This window comes from Entelurus aequoreus, linkage group LG05, assembly GCF_033978785.1.
Source record: "Entelurus aequoreus isolate RoL-2023_Sb linkage group LG05, RoL_Eaeq_v1.1, whole genome shotgun sequence".
NCBI lineage: Eukaryota > Metazoa > Chordata > Actinopteri > Syngnathiformes > Syngnathidae > Entelurus > Entelurus aequoreus.
In genome coordinates, this window is record NC_084735.1 from 17294570 (window position 1) to 17313377 (window position 18808).

General features: G+C 39.2%; 1 protein-coding gene across 1 annotated transcript in view; it reads left to right on the forward strand.

The window, feature by feature from the left end:
* The window catches only part of LOC133649921 (uncharacterized), a 334795-nt gene that overhangs the window by 258157 nt on the left and 57830 nt on the right, over positions 1 to 18808 (forward strand). The window contains exons 5-13 of the mRNA XM_062046641.1: positions 39 to 80; positions 139 to 310; positions 3801 to 3986; positions 4085 to 4217; positions 5824 to 5921; positions 12099 to 12218; positions 12293 to 12369; positions 16643 to 16821; positions 18223 to 18493. Coding sequence (XP_061902625.1) covers positions 39 to 80; positions 139 to 310; positions 3801 to 3986; positions 4085 to 4217; positions 5824 to 5921; positions 12099 to 12218; positions 12293 to 12369; positions 16643 to 16821; positions 18223 to 18493 — 1278 coding nt within the window. The remainder of the gene's footprint in view (positions 1 to 38; positions 81 to 138; positions 311 to 3800; positions 3987 to 4084; positions 4218 to 5823; positions 5922 to 12098; positions 12219 to 12292; positions 12370 to 16642; positions 16822 to 18222; positions 18494 to 18808) is intronic.

Below are 18808 nucleotides of genomic sequence, written 5' to 3' on the forward strand. Positions count from 1 at the left end.
CCGATTTAACAGAAACTCAACCTTCTCTTGTTTCACAGCAAGATGTCCTGGGAAATAAAAACCACCCTAAGAAATAAGAGGTAAATAACCCAGGAGGATGAAAAGCAATGTTAAATGTTGAACTTTCTTTCTGTCCAGACACCCATTGTTCCCCCTGCTGGCTTTGCTGTTTGAGAAATGTGAGCAGGCGACACAAGGATCTGAGTGCATCACGTCCGCCAGCTTTGATGTCGACATTGAAAACTTTGTTCACCAGCAGGAGCGGGATCATAAACCCTTCTTCAGTGAAGACCCAGAATTAGACAACTTGGTAGGTAAACAAATGTAATAATTCACTGTGTTGAAAATGCTACCATACTGTAGAGATGTACGGCTTGCAGTAGCAAGAAGGTTGTGGGTTTGAATCTGAGCTCTGGCTGCATTGTTCAGTGCCTTGATTCAAATTCACGATAACTCTGTAGTTTGATATTGACGGACTGCTTTATCGTTCCTAATCGACAAATGGGATTTCTTCCATTTGTTTGCTGTTATATATATATATATATATATATATATATATATATATATATATATATATATATATATATATATATATATATATATATATATATATATATATATATATATATGTGTGTGTGTGTGTGTACATATATATATATATATATATATATATATATATATATATATATATATATATATATATATATATATATATATATATATATATATATATATATATATATATACACCGTAATTTCCGGACTATAAGCCGCACCTGACTATAAGCCGCACCAGCTAAATTTAGGGGAAAATACAGATTGCTCCATATATAAGCCGCACCCGACTATAAGCCGCAGGGTTTTGATGTGTAATTACCGTATTATATAGGGGTTCCTGCTACCACGGAGGGGATTGTCGGGACAGAGATGACTGTTTGGGAACACAAAGCGTCCCATTTATTAACAATAAATCTTTCAATCATTCAATCAAACTTTCACATCTTTGACATGGCGAACAGCATTCGTGCAGAGTACAAATAATACAACGGTGCAAAGTAATACAAAGTGCTCGCATGTACGTTATCAAAATAACCAGCCTACCGGTATATGAAAAGTCAGTCTTTAATCATTGTGTCATCGTCTTCCTCCTGCGTACTAAAACCACCGAAATCCTCTTCGTCTGTGTCGGAGAAGAACAGGCCGTATTTAAGCCGCACCGTTGTATAAGCCGCAGGGACCAGAACGAGGGGAAAAAGTAGCGGCTTATAGTCCGGAAATTACGGTACATATATGTATATACATATATAGTATGTATGTATAAATAGCTGTAAAAATCTTCTGTACAGTATCAGGTACACCATTATGACAGACCACGTAATGGAATGGAGTGTTATATTGTTTTACTGAATGGAACACCAAGGATGTACATGAAAAAAAATACATAGGTGTGAATGCCTTGGAGCATTCACACAATAAAGAATGTGGGTTTTTCAATATTAACTGTGAACGATAAAACACTGAATACTAACAACATATGAACGTAGCGCCTCTTTGACTTCTCAGACCACCTCCTCGATCAACATCTTTTACAATCAAGCAAAACACAACAAAAATGCAACAAACACGGTGAAATATGACCACAAAGGGTAAGAAGCACATACATACATACAATTCTGCAGAACTTTGTTGTAGAAATCTGCTTCCGCCTCTGTCCCTGACTTAGTTTACACTGCAGGCCAAAGTGCCCAAATCTGATTTTTTTTGTATCTGATTTTTTTTAGCTAACTGTATACACTGCAAGTAAAATGTGATCTTTATCAGACTCCAGTGTAAACGCGCACAGGCCCCATTGTGGCATCGACATCACTCGCATGCGCATTTGCTCACAGAAACAGGATGTTGTGATGAAGTATACACTTCCGCAGGCGGGGTGCGTTTTTCCCTGCGTACACTAAAGACTTCGCTCGCCCATAGTTGACGAAAAAGAGGCACATACATTCAGTTCGCATTGCCGTTTAGACTGAAGTCGCATTTCAAAATATCAGATTCCAATCGGATAGATGACCTCCTGATGTAGCCTGAATCTGAGTGATGAGACTTGAAGCACTTTGGAGCGTTTTGACTGGAAAAAATAAATCAAAATCTGATCTGTGTCACTTGAGAGCAAAAACATCAGATTTGGTGTGCAGTGTAAACGGGCTCCTGACACCAGCGTTTTAGGCTGCTTTGTGCCTCGTCTACCCCGAGCAGCTGTGATTTAGATTACTATAATAACCCGTATATATCACTCAAAAGCACAAATTCCAACCATGGGAGAACTTCCTATCGTTCATGACTTACGGTAATTTAAAAACGACACCGCGCATCGTAATGGCGGCTACAATTTCAATGTTAAAGGTTAAAAAAAGATCATTTGGAAACGTCCGTTGGCTGTATGTTGCCTTAGTAATAATAATAACAATAATAGTAATCATATTAAACACGGATAGGGAAAAGTGTGTTCCGATCAAACGATTGGAGGTAAAACTTCACTTTCAAAAGACAGACACCAAAACGTACCACATTTGCTATTTTCGTAGTTAGGACAGCAGGCCAACAAAGACTGAATGAACGGTTAATTAACCCTGCATCTGTTTGTTTTGTGAGGCAAAGTACAGGCATCTCTCCCGGGGGGTACTCTTTCTTATACAGGGTGGGAATGCCATTATGGACCTGAGTGGGTGCGATGGAAACAAAAGTTACCAGTCCCTTCTCTAGTTATTAAGATCTCAGAGCTAAATTAGCTGATTTATTTACTCCCTCTTTGGAACATAACATTTTTTTGTTTATTCTGTCATACGTGAGATTGATTTTGAAGTCTTTACTAAGAATGTTATGTTTCTGATGCTTAGACTAATGCTATTAAGGAGAAACACTCAGGTATATTTTATTTAGAGCTGAATAAGAAATTACAATGTTAGAAGACTAGAGATTCTGGGACTGTTTTAGGATATTTTGTCTCAAAACATTTAATGGACATTTTAGCTGAGGGCAGCTAAAATGGACATTTTAGATATATTCATAATTTCTGCCGTTTTATTATTACTGGGGCTGTCAAATGATTAAAATATTAAATGACCATGTATCACATTTTGTCTGTAGTTAACTCGTAATTAATAGTGATTAATCACAGCTCAATTAGTTGTTTTTTCATCTTTAATAAGTGTACCTTAAACAAATATATAGTGTTACACTAATAAAGTGGGACTGGACAATTTGTTTGCTTTATGTAAATGTTTGTGTATTAAACATGATGCCTTTTAATCAGCTCATCACAAAACGGACATAAACACTCAGAAACACTTTCACACACACTATTTCTCATCGAAAACAAACACACTCTCTCCTGACACAGGATCTCTTTGAAAAAAAACGTACTTTAAATGACGATGAAAAACATTACCTGTAATTACCAGAACGTTCTGTTCTGCCAGAAGTTAATTATTGTTGCGGCGAAGATACAGTAGCACCAAGATTAGCAACAGTGTTGTTGTTAGCATTGTCACCCTTATTCCGGAATCGGAAGTCCCGCTTGGTGAATATCTTTATCGATCACAATATAATATTAGAAATAATACAAACACTGAGCTGTAATACATATAGAACATGAGTAAGACTTCATATAAGACTTAATTTAGGCCAAAAATATGTATGATATGCTTTAAAAAATGTGATTATAGTAGAAGATAGTATTTTAAGCACGACATGGCGGGGAAGTGCAGAAGTACTTTGCTGGTTACGGTTTGCCTCTGTCACCTTCAGATGGTCAAAGCCATTCAAGTGTTGCGGATCCACCTGCTGGAGCTGGAGAAGGTCAATGAACTCTGTAAGGATTTCTGCAACCGCTACATAACGTGCCTCAAAACCAAGATGCACAGTGACAACCTTCTCCGTAACGACCTGGCGGGGCCCTACTCTCCGACGCACACCAGCCTCAGCATGCAGCAGGTCAGTCGTGGGTAAAGTCCTCTCCTGGACACACCTTGACACCCAGCTGTGGGCACAGCATATAATGACTGCGGCGTCTTTCTCTCCGGTCCCCCAAGGAATTAATTCAGACCTCTCCGTCCATGACGTCCGTGTCCAACTCTGTCAACTCTTCAGGGATTGTGACGCCCAGTGCAGGTCTGCAGCAGGGCAGCGTTTCCATGACCACCATAAACTCTCAAGTGGTATCAGGTAAGGATTTGCACCAGCGTATTCAAATCAAGGCATTTGTTAACGATACACAGTCCCGTCTCCATAAAATCTCCTGCCACTGCAGTCAGTGTGATAAAACTCAGTAAATGAGTACTTTATACCAGATCATTTTAAAACTTACATTCATGTGTTTTTCCTATGCCAGTGGTAGTGTTTTATTATCTGTTTATGCAAATGAGGCCTCTGTAATTTCATTAGTGCCTTTAATTAGACTAGTAAATTAGTGCACATATATATTTTTTCGGACTGTTCACATTGTCGCTGTCCATTGAAAAGAACACTAAGCTATCAGATACATGGGAGAAAAAATATTTGGTCATATGGACTAATACTTTAATCCAGAGGTCTTCAACATGGGGTCCGCAAAGGTACTGCATGGGGGTCGTGAATGTTTGGTTGATTAGACTTTAAAAAAAAACATTTTTTCATATTCGCCACACAATTTTTTTCACAAATTTGAATGTCTTTACACATTATCATTGATCCAACAGAGGTTTAAAATAAAAACATAAATTAATCTTTATTTGATTATATCCATGTTAGCATTTAAGACAGCTCGCAATTAGTTAGCGAACTTGTCAGTTCGCGATTTAAGCGCCAGTTGTCGGCTAGCGATTAGCGCGTCATTTGTTGGCTAGCGATTAACGGGCTAGTTTTCAGCTATTGATTAACGCGCTAATAGTTGACTAGTGGTTAGCACGTCAGTTGTCAGCAAGCGATCACCATTTGCCAGTTAGCGATTTAAGCCCAAGTTGTCGGCAAACGATTACCGCGTTAGTGTTTAGCTAGTGATCCATCCATCCATTTTCTACCGCTTGTCCTTTTTGGGGTCGCGGGGGTTGCTGGAGCCTATCTCATCTGCAATCAGGCGGAAGGCGGGGTACACCCTGGACAAGTCGCCACCTCATCGCAGGGTCAACACAGATAGACAACATTCACACTCACATTCACACAGTAGGGCCAATTTAGTGTTGCCAATCAACCTATCCCCAGGTGCATGTCTTTGGAGGTGGGAGGAAGCCGGAGTACCCGGAGGGAACCCACGCAGTCACGGGGAGAACATGCAAACTCCACACAGAAAGATCCTGAGCCCGGGATTGAACTCAGGACCTTCGTATTGTGAGGCACATGCACTAACCCTTATTCCACCGTGCTGCCCTCAGCTAGTGATTAATGCGCCAATTGTTGGTTGGTTGAGCTGACATTCAGCCCATTGAAAAAAAACACATTTGAAGTTACCTCATAAATGGTATGAGAACAAAGCAAAGCAGTAGTCGGAGTTCTGTGTTATGTGACAGTAGTAATTATCCTTCATGGGGTGCATAGCTGACAAACCCTTTTAATGTCAAACCTGTACAGTGAAATGTTAATCCCGCCCTCTGGAAATATATTTTAACCTCAAATAAATCAATGCCGCAGCCTTTGATCGCCTGACACAGAAGAGCTGAAACAGATGGTGAAGGAAAGGGTCTCGATCAATGCTAATTAATCTCACAGCGAAAACATGTGTTTTCTTTCACACTAGGAATTCAGTAATTGTTTGCTGAAGCCATTTGATTCTCATGTTGGTAATTCATCACATTAGGTGGGGCGCTGTACCAGCCAGTTGCCATGGTGGCGTCACAGGGGCAAGTGTTAGCGCAGGCTTTGCCACCGGGAACCATTCAGATCCAGAACGCACAGGTAAAACTGCACAAAAAACACCTTCTCATGTTATTGTTATGAAAATGACCCCAAAGTGTCTTTTCCACATTGGCAGTTCTGATAATTCAATTTTGACCAATTGAGGATCATCATTATTGTGATTAACATTGAGGCAAAATACAAGTTTTATGATTACCATTGCATCCAAATGTATTCAACCCTTTCATAGATGTCATATTACAAGGTCAGATTTGCTCATATTACAAGGTCAGATTTGCACATAATTTATGTCAGAGAATGACAATAATGCAATAATGCAAATACTCTTAATGATAACTGCCACTTTTCTTATTAGAAATAAAAAATGAAAGACTCAAAAAAAAAGCACACAAATTATTAATGATTAATTTTATTGTACAATGAACACTGGCAAAAATAAAAGTGTTTTTTCCATTTGCAGTAATGCACTACGATAAAAGAAAAACTTTGCAGCTCAGTTGTCAAAATGTTACTGTAGGAAAAACAGTGGTACCATTTTTCCACAGTAATGCACTGTAAAAACAGACTAGATCTTGTGGTTAAAAAAACTGAAAGTTAAGTCGCCAGAATTTTACAATAAGACTGACAGTGGTTTTGTTTTTTTAATCATTATAATATAAAGTAATGTACTGTAAAAACAATGACTGTAGATTTTTCAGTTAAAAAAACCCCAAACCTGGCAGTTCAGTCGCCAGAATTTTACTGTTTTTCAATTCACAGTACTTTGGTTAAAAGACAGCATTAATAGATTTTACATTAAAAAACTGGTATTTCTGTCACCAGAATTTTACAGTAAAATTAACAGTGTTACCGTTTTTTGACATACAGTAGTTTGGTTGAAGAACAACTGTAGCTTTTTACTTTAAAAAACTGGCAGCTCAGTCGCATGAAATGTTCCGTAAATATAACAGTAATACCGTGTTTCCATTTACAGTAATGTGCTGTAAAAACAGCTGTATATTTTATGTAAAAAAAAATTAAAAAAACAACTACACGCTTATTCGCCAGAATTTACCTGTAAAAAAAACTATGGTACTGTTTTACCATTTACAGTAATGCACTGTAAAAAAAAAAAAAGACTGTCGATTTTACGGTAGCCAGAATTTTACGGTAAAAATAACAGTGGTACTGTTTTTCATTTTTTACAGTAATTCAGTTAATTCAGTTACATTAAAAAACTGGCAGCATAGTCACCAGAATTGTACTATAAAACTAACACTGGTATTGTTTTTTCCATTTACAATAATATACTGTAAAAAAAACAAAAAAACAATTTAAAAGCCAAAGTAAATTTTACAGTAAAATGTTTTTCACAGTTTTATGGTTAAAATTGTTCGCAGGATTTTGACCCCAAAAAATAAAGACAAAACACATTTTAGAAAGACAATAATTATAGTTTTAAATGCAAAAACAACTATGTGAAATACATATAAATCACAAATGAAATTGATAAATTAACACTTTATTTCAGTTTCACAAGGGGTGCTCGATACATATTGAACAATAAACTATCAGGCCAATATGAGGAATTATAACGTCATACGCAGGGGTCCCCAAACTTTTTGACTCCGGGGCCGCATTGGGGTAAAACAATTTGGCTGGGGGCCGCGCTACATATATATATATATATATATATATATATATATATATATATATATATATATATATATATATATATATATATATATACATATATATATATATATATATATATATATATATATATATATATATATATATATATATATATATATATATATATATATACACACACATATATATATATGTGTGTAAATGTGTGTGTGTGTGTGTGTGTGTGTGTATATATGTATATGTAAATGTGTATATATGTGTGTGTATATATGTATATGTCTATGTATATGTATTTGTCCATGTATATATATATGTATATGTGTATATATGTATATATATGTGTATATATGTATATATGTATATGTGTCTATATGTGTGTATATATATATTTTTTTTTGTTGTTTTTTTGTTGAAAGGACTAGTTGGTACAATCCCTGGGGACTCTGCATGGCAGGGGCGTCCTCCTCCCTGAGCCAGGCTTGCACCTGACCGCATACCTAAATGAGGCTAAGTGACACTGCTGGGAGGCTTTTCCACCATTGGGACACATCTTCAGTTGTGTGCCCCAGCGTCACGGGGTGTTTCGGCCCGGCTTACCACAAGACACCCTCTGCCGAGGGGGCCCACCCCAGGGTGATCAAATCCCTGGGTGTGTGCGTCCCATTAGGTGTTAGCCTTAGCAGCCCAGCTGGTGTCACTCCTCCTCAACCACAACCAATGGCTCGTCCTCTCTGCTGTGTTGGCCAACTCTTTAATGGCCTGTCTGTGAGCCTGCCCCCTGACTCTAACCTCCCTAAGGAGCTTTGCTGTTGTGTTTGCTACAAAGCCCCTACAGCCCACTGGGCGCACCCTTACCCTCCAGCCTCTGTCCTCTGCCTCAGCTGCAAGGTTGGAGTACCGCAGCTTCTTGCGTTCATACGCTTCTTCGATGGCATCCTCCCACGGAACTGTCAGTTCAAAAATATAGACTGTATGGCAGGTTTCAGACCATAGGACGATGTCTGGACGCAGGGTGGTCGTTGCGATCGCCGGGGGGAAAATAAGCCTCTGATCTAAGTCGACTCGCATCTGCCAGTCCCTGGCTGCATTCAATGGGCTTAGATCAGGATTTGAAGGTCTCGTCTTCAGCTTTTCCCCCTCCTGAACAAACGCTGGTAGGTGTCGGCACACATCCTGGTTGTTGATGGGTTGGGCATTGATGGATATCCTCCTGCACTCAAGTTTGTCAGCTAGACATCTGAGGACCTGGTTATGTCTCCACGTATATCTGCCTTGAGTGAGGCTGGTTCTACAGCCAACCATTATGTGCTTGAGTGTTGCTGGGGTTGTACACAGGGGACAGGATGGGTCCTTTCCAAACCATTGTTGTAGGTTTATGGGAGATGGTAGCGTATCATATGTTGCTCGAACGATGAAACTCAGCCTGTTGGATTCCATGCCCCAAAGTTCGCTCCACGTGAGTTTTTTCTTTTCAACACCCTCCCACCTTGTCCAGCGGCCCTGTTTGGCTTGTGTTGCGGCTTTGGAACGTCTGGTTGTTTCCTCCTGACGACGCACTTCCTCTACAACCATAGTTCGACGTTCGGTTGCAGATGCCTTTTTGCCAGAGAGGAGTTACGGTTCCAAGGCCAAAGCCTCCTCTGCCTTCTTGGACATGGCCCACTACGTCACGATGGAGCAAGGCTGATTTGGCCTGTAGCACAGCTGTGACTGGGGTCCACTTCCACCCTGTAACGAGGCAAGGAGCGGCGGCTCTCACTACAGGGTCCCGGGAGTCAGTGAGGGACATCTCCAGCCTCACCTTGGCACATTTGAACTCTTCGACCCGGCTAGAAATTGGCAGCGACAGGGCTCCGTTGCTGTAGAGTCCAACGCTGCTGAAGCACTTTGGAAGTCCGAGCCACTTCCTTACATGCGAGTTCACTATTCTTTCCAAGCGAGTAGCATGGCATATTGAGACCTCATACATAGTTAACGGCCACCGGAGTCTGGGTAGCAACCCAAACTGCAGGCACCAGAGCTTCAGTTTCCCTGGTAGTGCAGTGCTATTAATCTGCCTGAGGCCGTTAGCCGTGTCCTGCCGCAGTTGTTCAAGTTGCTGGGTGTCTCTGAGATCTGCATTATACCATCTTCCGAGGCTCTTGATGGGCTTCTCTAGGAGTGTTGGAATTGGTTCCTCGCTGATGTGGAACCGCTCACCTGTTAGTTGGCCTTTTATGATGGAGATGCTGCGTGACTTGCTTGGCTTGAAGTCCATCCATGCCCATTGAATGTTTTCCTGGAGTTTCTGCAGCAAGCGTCTGGTGCATGGTTTTGTTGTTGTAATGACGGTCATGTCATCCATAAAGGCTCTAATTGGCGGAAGACGTAGGCCACTCTTGGTCCTCTCACCTCCCACTACCCACTGGGATGCCCGTATGACCAGCTCCATTGCCATGACGAATGCCAGAGGGGAAACTGTGCAGCCCGCCATGATGCCAATTTCCAGATGCTGCCAGGAGGTGGTGTTGCCCTCAACTGTTACGCAGAACTGGAGATCCTGAAAGTAACTCTTGACCAGTTCAGTGACTTGGTTAGGTACACCAAAGAAATTGAAGGCCGTCCACAAGATCTTATGAGGGACTGACCCAAAGGCGTTGGCAAGGTCTAAGAACACCACATGTAGGTCTCTCCGTTCTTTTTTTGCAGTTTGTATATATGTGTGTGTATATGTCTATGTATATGTATTTGTCCATGTATATATATATATGTATATGTGTATATATGTATATATATGTGTATATATGTATATATATGTATATATGTATATGTGTCTATATGTGTATATATATATATATATATATATATATATATATATATATATATATATATATATATATATATATATATATATATATATATATATATATGTATATATATATATATATATATATATATATATATATATATATATATACATATATATATATACTGTATATAATGTATTCGTACATATATATTCCTCGCGCACTAATTGACTTACAGAGCGCACTTGCTGCATGTCACGTTATCGATGGTAAAATGCATTTTTAGACAATATGATTTGCCTGAGTGGCTAGGAGATGGTAGAAAATGGACTAGTAAGGACAAATGAAAAAAAATTAAAAAAAAATTTTTTTAAATAAAAAAAATAAAAAATTGTTTTATTTTTTTTACTTGGGACTTCCCGCGGGCCGGATTTTGGACACAGGGGGGCCGTATCCGGCCCGCGGGCCGTAGTTTGGGGACACCTAGTCATACGGATAAATCCGATAACAATAAAAAAAATAGTTTGGATATAAATAACATTTAAGAACACTTCAATGAGGTGAGATTAACCCTACTGTGCTGTAGTTGGGTTACGGGGGGCAAATCAACTGCTCCTTTTCTCCTCCATGTTCCGTGTCATAAACTCCCCCTGAGCTTATTGTAAACATAACATCATCTGGTACTTCTTCATTGTTTCACAGGAAGACATTTGTTCTGCAAATATTTTCGCGAGGAGGGAAAAAAAACATTGCGCTTCAACACATCAAACTTTATCAGCCAGCATCGCTGCAGTACCACGCTGTTTTGAAAGCCTGCGAAGACGCCTGCTGCTAAAGAAGCTGCTTAAAGCCAGCCACTAAGAAAAGTGTACAAAATCTACAGTTAAATCTAAAATTAAAAAAAAACTACAAGATTATAAATAAGTTATCGGTATCGATCTTGCGGAGCAGGAAGTCATCTGTATTGGTTTAAAAAAATATCCCTAACTTTTACCTTCATTGAAAATTCTGGTAGGCGAAGAATTTAAGAATGTATTTCTTGAATTTAATAGTGTTTCTCACCTTCTTTCTCATCGGCTGGCCCCAAGGTGGCTTATTTTGCAGTCGTACCTTATTAAAAATAAATGAACTGTGAATTATTTTTATACAGTCAGTGCTTTACATTGAGAAACCCATTATCTACATTTAAGGAAGCTGGATTCGAACCAGGAACCCTGGTTCCTCTACCATCTGAGCCACCCCACCCCCAAAAGCGCAGACTGAGTCACCAATGCATAGGGATTTTTTTATTTGCGATAGATTTGGATGATACGGACTAGTTGTGGTGCGCCATGTTAGGCAGTACACTAACTGAGACGGAATACGCATACCAGGGCAAACGTTTGGAAAGAAATGTTCATCGACAACGGAATCCTACCAAAAGTGTGGTGTACAAAAACTGAGGTACCACTGTAATTTTTACTTTCATGCTAAGATCACTAATGTGGACAAAAAGTCCAGCGTTAAAGAGTTTAAAATAGTTTTACAGCCAAAGTCTGCCTGGTTCTTAACTCTTAAAAAACCTCATGAAAGCACTAAAAAGACGACTGACCTTCTTCTGTTTTTCACAGATTGAAGTGAAGTGGGGTGCTTTTTATATTTCAAGTATCATTACGCAAATTCAGTTACCATGGCGACACTCGGAGGTGTTTCTGCCCTTGTCGCAGAACAACGATCAGCAATTGGTTGTCTTCCCGTGTTTCCGTGGTAACCTTAATTTAACCCCCGCAATCCACTCGCGTGTCACTTGTCTCCTTAGGTAAATGTTGATTTGTCAGCACTACTGGATAGTGAGGACAAGAAGTCGAGGAACAAGAGAGGAGTCCTCCCCAAACAGGCCACCAACATCATGCGCTCTTGGCTCTTTCAGCATCTTATGGTGAAACGTCTTGCTCTTGTGTTTGGAGCTGCAAAGCAAAGTGACTCATGCCAAATGTTGTCTTCTACTTTTAGCATCCGTACCCGACAGAGGATGAGAAAAGGCAGATTGCTGCACAGACAAGCTTAACCCTTTTGCAAGTGAATAACTGGTAAGATAGCATAGTCGTCACATTTCTATTTTGTTTTATTTACTGTTTGAGAAAATGCACTGTGCAAGCCTGGTGAGTGGATTTGGGTACAATATGGGAAGTAAAACTGCTTACTTTTAGTGTAAACAACAGGTAGGCCAATTGTTAACAAACACAAGGCTTTAATGACAAAATACGTTTTTCAAGCTCTGACTTCTTCTTGGCATTGTCACTAACCTTGACTCCCGGTCTGCTCTTCCTCTGCCTTACAATATTGCACACTTAACAATTCAGATTACGAATACGTGTAGGTAGGCGTGTGACCTGTGTGATGTTGGCCCCACCTCGCCATTGCAGATATCAAAATAATAATGCAGTCTGTTTGTGCCCCAATGACCCCCACCTTGTCCAAATCCAAACATGACCAAAACACTTGTACTGTTTTGCGCTGTCAAAAATAAATAAATAAATATATATATATATATATATATATATATATATATATATATATATATATATATATATATATATATATATATATATATATATATATATATATATATATATATATATATATTTATATATATATATATATATATATATATATATATATATATATATATATATATATATATATATATATATATATATATTCCATTATGGTTTAACGTTGCTATTTTCTGTTCTTTTTTTTATCAACTTTGAATTTTACTTTTCAAATTTTCTTGTAATCAGAAAATATTTTCGGTATATTAGGTGGAATTTTTTAGGTAAAAATTCCATCTAATGTACCGAAAATATTTTTTAGGTAAAAATTCCATATAATGTACCGAAAATATTTTTTAGGTAAAAATTCCATCTAATATACCGAAAATATTGTCCAGGGTCTACCCCACCTTCCGCCTGAATGCAGCTGAAATAGGCTTCAGCACCCGCCGCGACAAGCGGTAGAAAATAGATGGGTGGATGGATATTAATTTTATTTATAAAAATCACTGAAAATCTCTATCAGTCTGATAAAACAAAATAGAACAACTTCAACCCAATCCCAGTTTTGCAATACCTAGGATAAAGATATACAGACCTATACTAAAATACTAAAAAAAAAAAAGTAAAATAAAAAATGTATAGCAACAACAGTATCAATAGCAATAGTAATCGTGGTAGCCATTTTTGTGTTATTTATATTTCTGTAGTCCTGCATACATTAAGTTAAATTAATTCTTTGTTGTTTGATGAATACTTGGGGCTACTGCGCTACTCTACTTTGGTGGTGGTGTTTGATGAGTATTTAGGCCTATTGTGCTACTGCACTTTGGTGGTGGTCATTGTGGTTTTGGTAGCCATTTTTGTGTTATTTATATTTCTCTAGTACTGCGTAAATTAAGTAAAAATATTTATTTTTTGAATTGTCATGAAAATATGTTTTGATGTATTGTAAAGTTGTTATTGTTAAGTTAATTTATTGAATTAGAAAGCGTCATTTATAGCACCTGTGACGAAAGCATATAGGGGTGCACAGGTGAAACTGATTGGACAAATGTGGAGAGACTGGCGGTGAAAACAGTTTTTGACCACTACGCAACACTTGAGCCTTAGTTTTGTATATAGCTTTGTAGGTAGTTAAAGTTGTTTTTGTTAACCTTGGATGGATGGTTGGAAAGAAGACCTTTTTTGAAAATAAAGCTATTTTTTGAGACTTAAGTTGTAGTCGGAAGTGCGTATGAAAGTGCACCACCTGTCCTGGCTCAGCCCACGGCCTTTGGTTTAGAACCTGGAAAGCTTGGAAAGGCCGATACAGTAAGGATTTAAATAATAGTTATTACAAACTAAATTAATTGCAGTGACAGAACAATATGTATCATCTTTATTATGATCACTTATGTCCATCGCCAGCTTGCATTGCATCTCATACACCTGACAACCACACTGTAGTCATTATTCAACACAAGGAAGAAAAAGTCTACTATTTTAGATTTATTGAATTGTTAAAAAAAACTCACATCATGGATCCCATATTTCAAGGTATGACTCATTATTAGCAAATCTGAATGCAGTTTTTCTACTGATATCATCTCCATAGCTTTTTTATTATTCACACAGAGTCCCCATTTTGTCAAAATCTCACCAAACGTGTCCCAACCATTTGTGCTGGCTTTGTGTTGTGTTTACTGTCACATTTGTGCTACTATGGTTTTAATGTTCTTAATGTTTGTATTAGTTTTCACAGCCGTAGTGATTGATACTAAAATATCAATACCACAAATGTTTTTTCGCAGCAGGGACAAGTTTGGTGAGATTTGGACTACGGTTGTGCGATATATATGCTATATAAATGATATAAATTTGGCTGACGATAGAGCGTTTAATACTGTTGCCATATCGTGACGATGCATGTTGATGACATATTCTAGCTGTGTCAGCAAATTTGACAGCAACAAACGAACAATTGCGTTCTCAAGGCAATGTAGCATCCTAGCTAATGTAGCGCCACAGCGCGAGTCACTAATCCTCCCCTACTTGGCGGAAAATAAACTAAGTACCATTGTCACTGGAGGACGAGAAATAGCTAAACTTGCCATACTACACACCGACACAAGACACAAGAGGCCATGCTAACTGATAAGCTAGAGCCCTTGAATGTTACAGTAATAGAGGTGGGCGGATCGATACAAAAATCGACAGTAAGGATACGATACGACAAGTGTAGTATCAGAATATGGTCAAAACTACAGTGATTAGATCAGTATTTTTTTTATTATTGCACCATCTTTTGGTAGTTTTTTATTATTGTTTACAAACTCAGGAAATAAGTCCAAGAATACAGGAGGACTTTAGGTGCAAAAGCCAAAATATTTAAATCAGAGCCAAAAATTATTATTGACATTATTTTTGCTGGCCCTGCGATGAGGTGGCGACTTGTCCAGGGTGTACCCCGCCTTCTGCCCGATTGTAGCTGAGATAGGCTCCAGCGCCCCCCGCGACCCCGAAGGGAATAAGCGGTAGAAAATGGATGGATGGATGGATTATTTTTGCTCCAAATATTGTATGTAATAAAAGGGAATAAGGACATATTCTCAAATATTAATTGATATTATTACTCTGCCATTCTGTGTTTTGTCTGATTATAGTAAATTGTAATCATTCAATGATTTTAAAAAATGTAAGTATCAGTATTGGTCTTATTACTACTTGGTATTGTATCGATTACCCAAATTTGTAGTATTGCCCAAAACGAATATAAAGTATCCAAACAACATAGGAATAAGGGTTTATTACACTTTAACAGAAGTGTAGATTAAACATTACAACAGAAAATAATGAGATATTAACAGTAAATTAGCAAGTAGACTATTCATAGTTTTGAGAAAATAACACAACCAAATTTGATGCAATAAAAACTAGTACTACTGATAGTCTCACACACACACACACACACACACACACACACACACACACACACACACACACACACACACACACACACACACACACACACCCACACTAGGTGTGGTGAAATTACCCTCTGCATTTGACCCATCCCCTTGTTCCACCCCCTGGGAGGTGAAGAGAGCAGTGAGCAGCAGCGGTGGCCGCGCTCGGGAATCATTTTTGGTGATTTAACCCCCGATTCCAACCCTTGATGCTGAGTGCCAAGCAGAGAGGTAATGGGTCCCATTTTAATAGTCTTTGTTTCAACATAAGTTAGCAGCCAAATTAGGAAACTTTGTAACCCATTTTGTAATGGTTCTATCATCATTTGTACACTAAATAATATATCGTTATCGCAGGAGGCTGCAATATACAGTATATGCTGATAAAGGTTTTATTCCATATTGCCCATCCCAAGTGTATTTTAGAATGAAAAACCCTAACAGCGCAAACGTAGTACAATGAAACTGCAAATTGTTTTCCCATATCTGCAATGGCAAGGAGTTCAGCTTCCCACAGGTAATACTACACCTCTGATGGTTAGCACATCTGGCTCACAGCCAGGAGGTTCAGTGTTTGAACCCCTTGTTCCTCCTTTGACTGGGATGTATATATATCACCTCTTGTCTAAAGTCAGCTGGTATGGCCTCCAACCACAGTGTGACCCTGACTGAACAAGATAAGATGTAGAACATGAATGAAGTCGAGTGCCTTGAATTTGTAGACAGCACAAGAATTGCCAGGTGCTGCCATCTCCTGGTTGTATAAAGTATCACAGAAATCTATAGTGGACATCATAGACATGTCATTAAATCACAAAAACGTCCACGCGTAAGCCCCCCTTTTTCACATTCCCTTTCAGGTTCATCAATGCTCGACGGCGTATCCTCCAGCCTATGTTAGATGCCAGCAACCCTGACCCAGCTCCCAAAGCAAAGAAGATGAAGTCCCAGCATCGTCCCACACAGCGATTCTGGCCAGACTCCATTGTTGCTGGAGTTCTGCAGACACACAGATCTCAGCTGGGGAACAACTCAGACAGTAAGTGCACGTCAACTTTTTCTTTACATTTTAAAAACATTTTTTATGGCTGACATTGTTTCATACCCTGGACTAGAGGGATTTTATTTGTTGACTCGGAAAAAAGTGTTCCAAAATATTAGTTAATATCACTGCGATGAGGTGGCGACTTGTCCAGGGTGTACCCCGCCTACCGCCCGAACGCAGCTGAGATAGGCTCCAGCACCCCCCGCGACTCCAAAAGGGACAAGCGGTAGAAAATGGATGGATGGATGTATAGTTAATATCACATATTTTGAAAAGGAGTGTCGTGATCCGATATCAGAAAAACAACAACTATAAAAATGGGACCCATTACCTCCCTGCTTGGCACTCAGCATCAAGGGTTGGAATTGGGGGTTAAATCACCAAAAAACAGCCACCGCTGCTGCTCACTGCTCCCCTCACCTCCCAGGGGGTGGAACAAGGGGATGAGTCAAATGCAGAGGGTAATTTCACCACACCTAGTGTGTGTGTGACTATCAGTGGTACTTTAACTTTAACTAAAAGTAACAGACTTAGGGGTGTCAAATAATCCTGGTAATTGTGATTAATATCGAGCGTGTTGTGTTTTTTAATCGTGTTAATTACATTTTTAATCTCTAATTCAAGGCTGCGATGTGACAAGTCATATCTTCATATTTTCAGCACAGTGGCTGAAAATGGAGCCAAAAAGCATTATGGAAGGACAGTAAATTTAAATGTGGAAACTAATAACTCATAATAATGTTAAGATTAGTGCTGTCAAATTATTATAATTTTTTAATCAGATTAATCACACTTTTGAATTTGGATTCATCATCATTAATCACAGGTTATTACTTGCTTGCAGAATTTTGATTAAGTTAAAGAGCCCAATATTTGTACACAAATGCAATTCCCCAAGGGGATGGGTCAAATGCAGAGGACAAATTTCACCACATCTGGTGTGTGTGTGACAATCATTGGTACTTTAATCTTTAATCTTCTATTGTTACGACTACTTCCTGACTACGGCAACACACCTAGGACAAACTGAAATGAAGCTCACATCACTTGATCAAGCATTTTCGAGCATTCCACACTACAAAATATAGATACAAGTATGTCTTATTTGTGCTGAGATCAATATGTGTATCAGCCAATAGTCAAGGCTGCAATATCAGTATCGTATCACAAGTGAAAGAGTTTAGTCCAAGATGTGAAGAATGGTTGGCTTATCTTTTACATGAAAACATCAATTCAACCACTAGGTGCCAGTGTTGGCTTTGTGTTATCAAAATGAGTCGGTCTTGGGTATAGGACACCAAAAAGAGAGAGAGAGGGCTGATGGGATGTCAAATGTGCACACACAAAGTTGCGGTGATGACGTTAATTGATATCAACGCTTCCACCTGTGATCAGACCCTCTCAGCCTGGACAGCCTCCAGTCGCTGTCGTCAGACTCTGCCACCCTGGCCATGCAGCAAGCCATGCTCGGAGCCGACGACTCCATGGATGGTACGGAGGACGAGGAGGAGGAGGAGGACGAGGACGAGGAGGAGGAAGGAATGGAGGAGGAGGAGGAGGAAGAGGAGGAGGATGGGGAGAATGACACCAACAGGGGGAGCCCCATGCCGTCTTGCGTGGGAGCGGCAAGGAGAGAGCTGAGCATGGAGCGCCGGGAAGAACTGGAGTAGACTCGCTCGAATCCTTCACGTGGAAAATGTCTGACTCAAACAGGAAGTAAATGACACTGCCGCTAACTTCACATGCACCGGAATGAATGCAAGCTTTTACAGTGTGGAGCGACTATGGAGTTATTACATTTGACAAAAGGATCCCAATCATTTTAGACAATGATATTAAAGCAAAGGCAAAAAAAAAAAGGCTTTGTTTTACTAAATAGTTTGGCTTGGAAGGCAATGCGATAAATGTGTTATTTCATCCATTCATCACTTTTCTATACTGCTTCTGCTGATTAGGGCCACGGGTGAGCTGGAGCCTATCC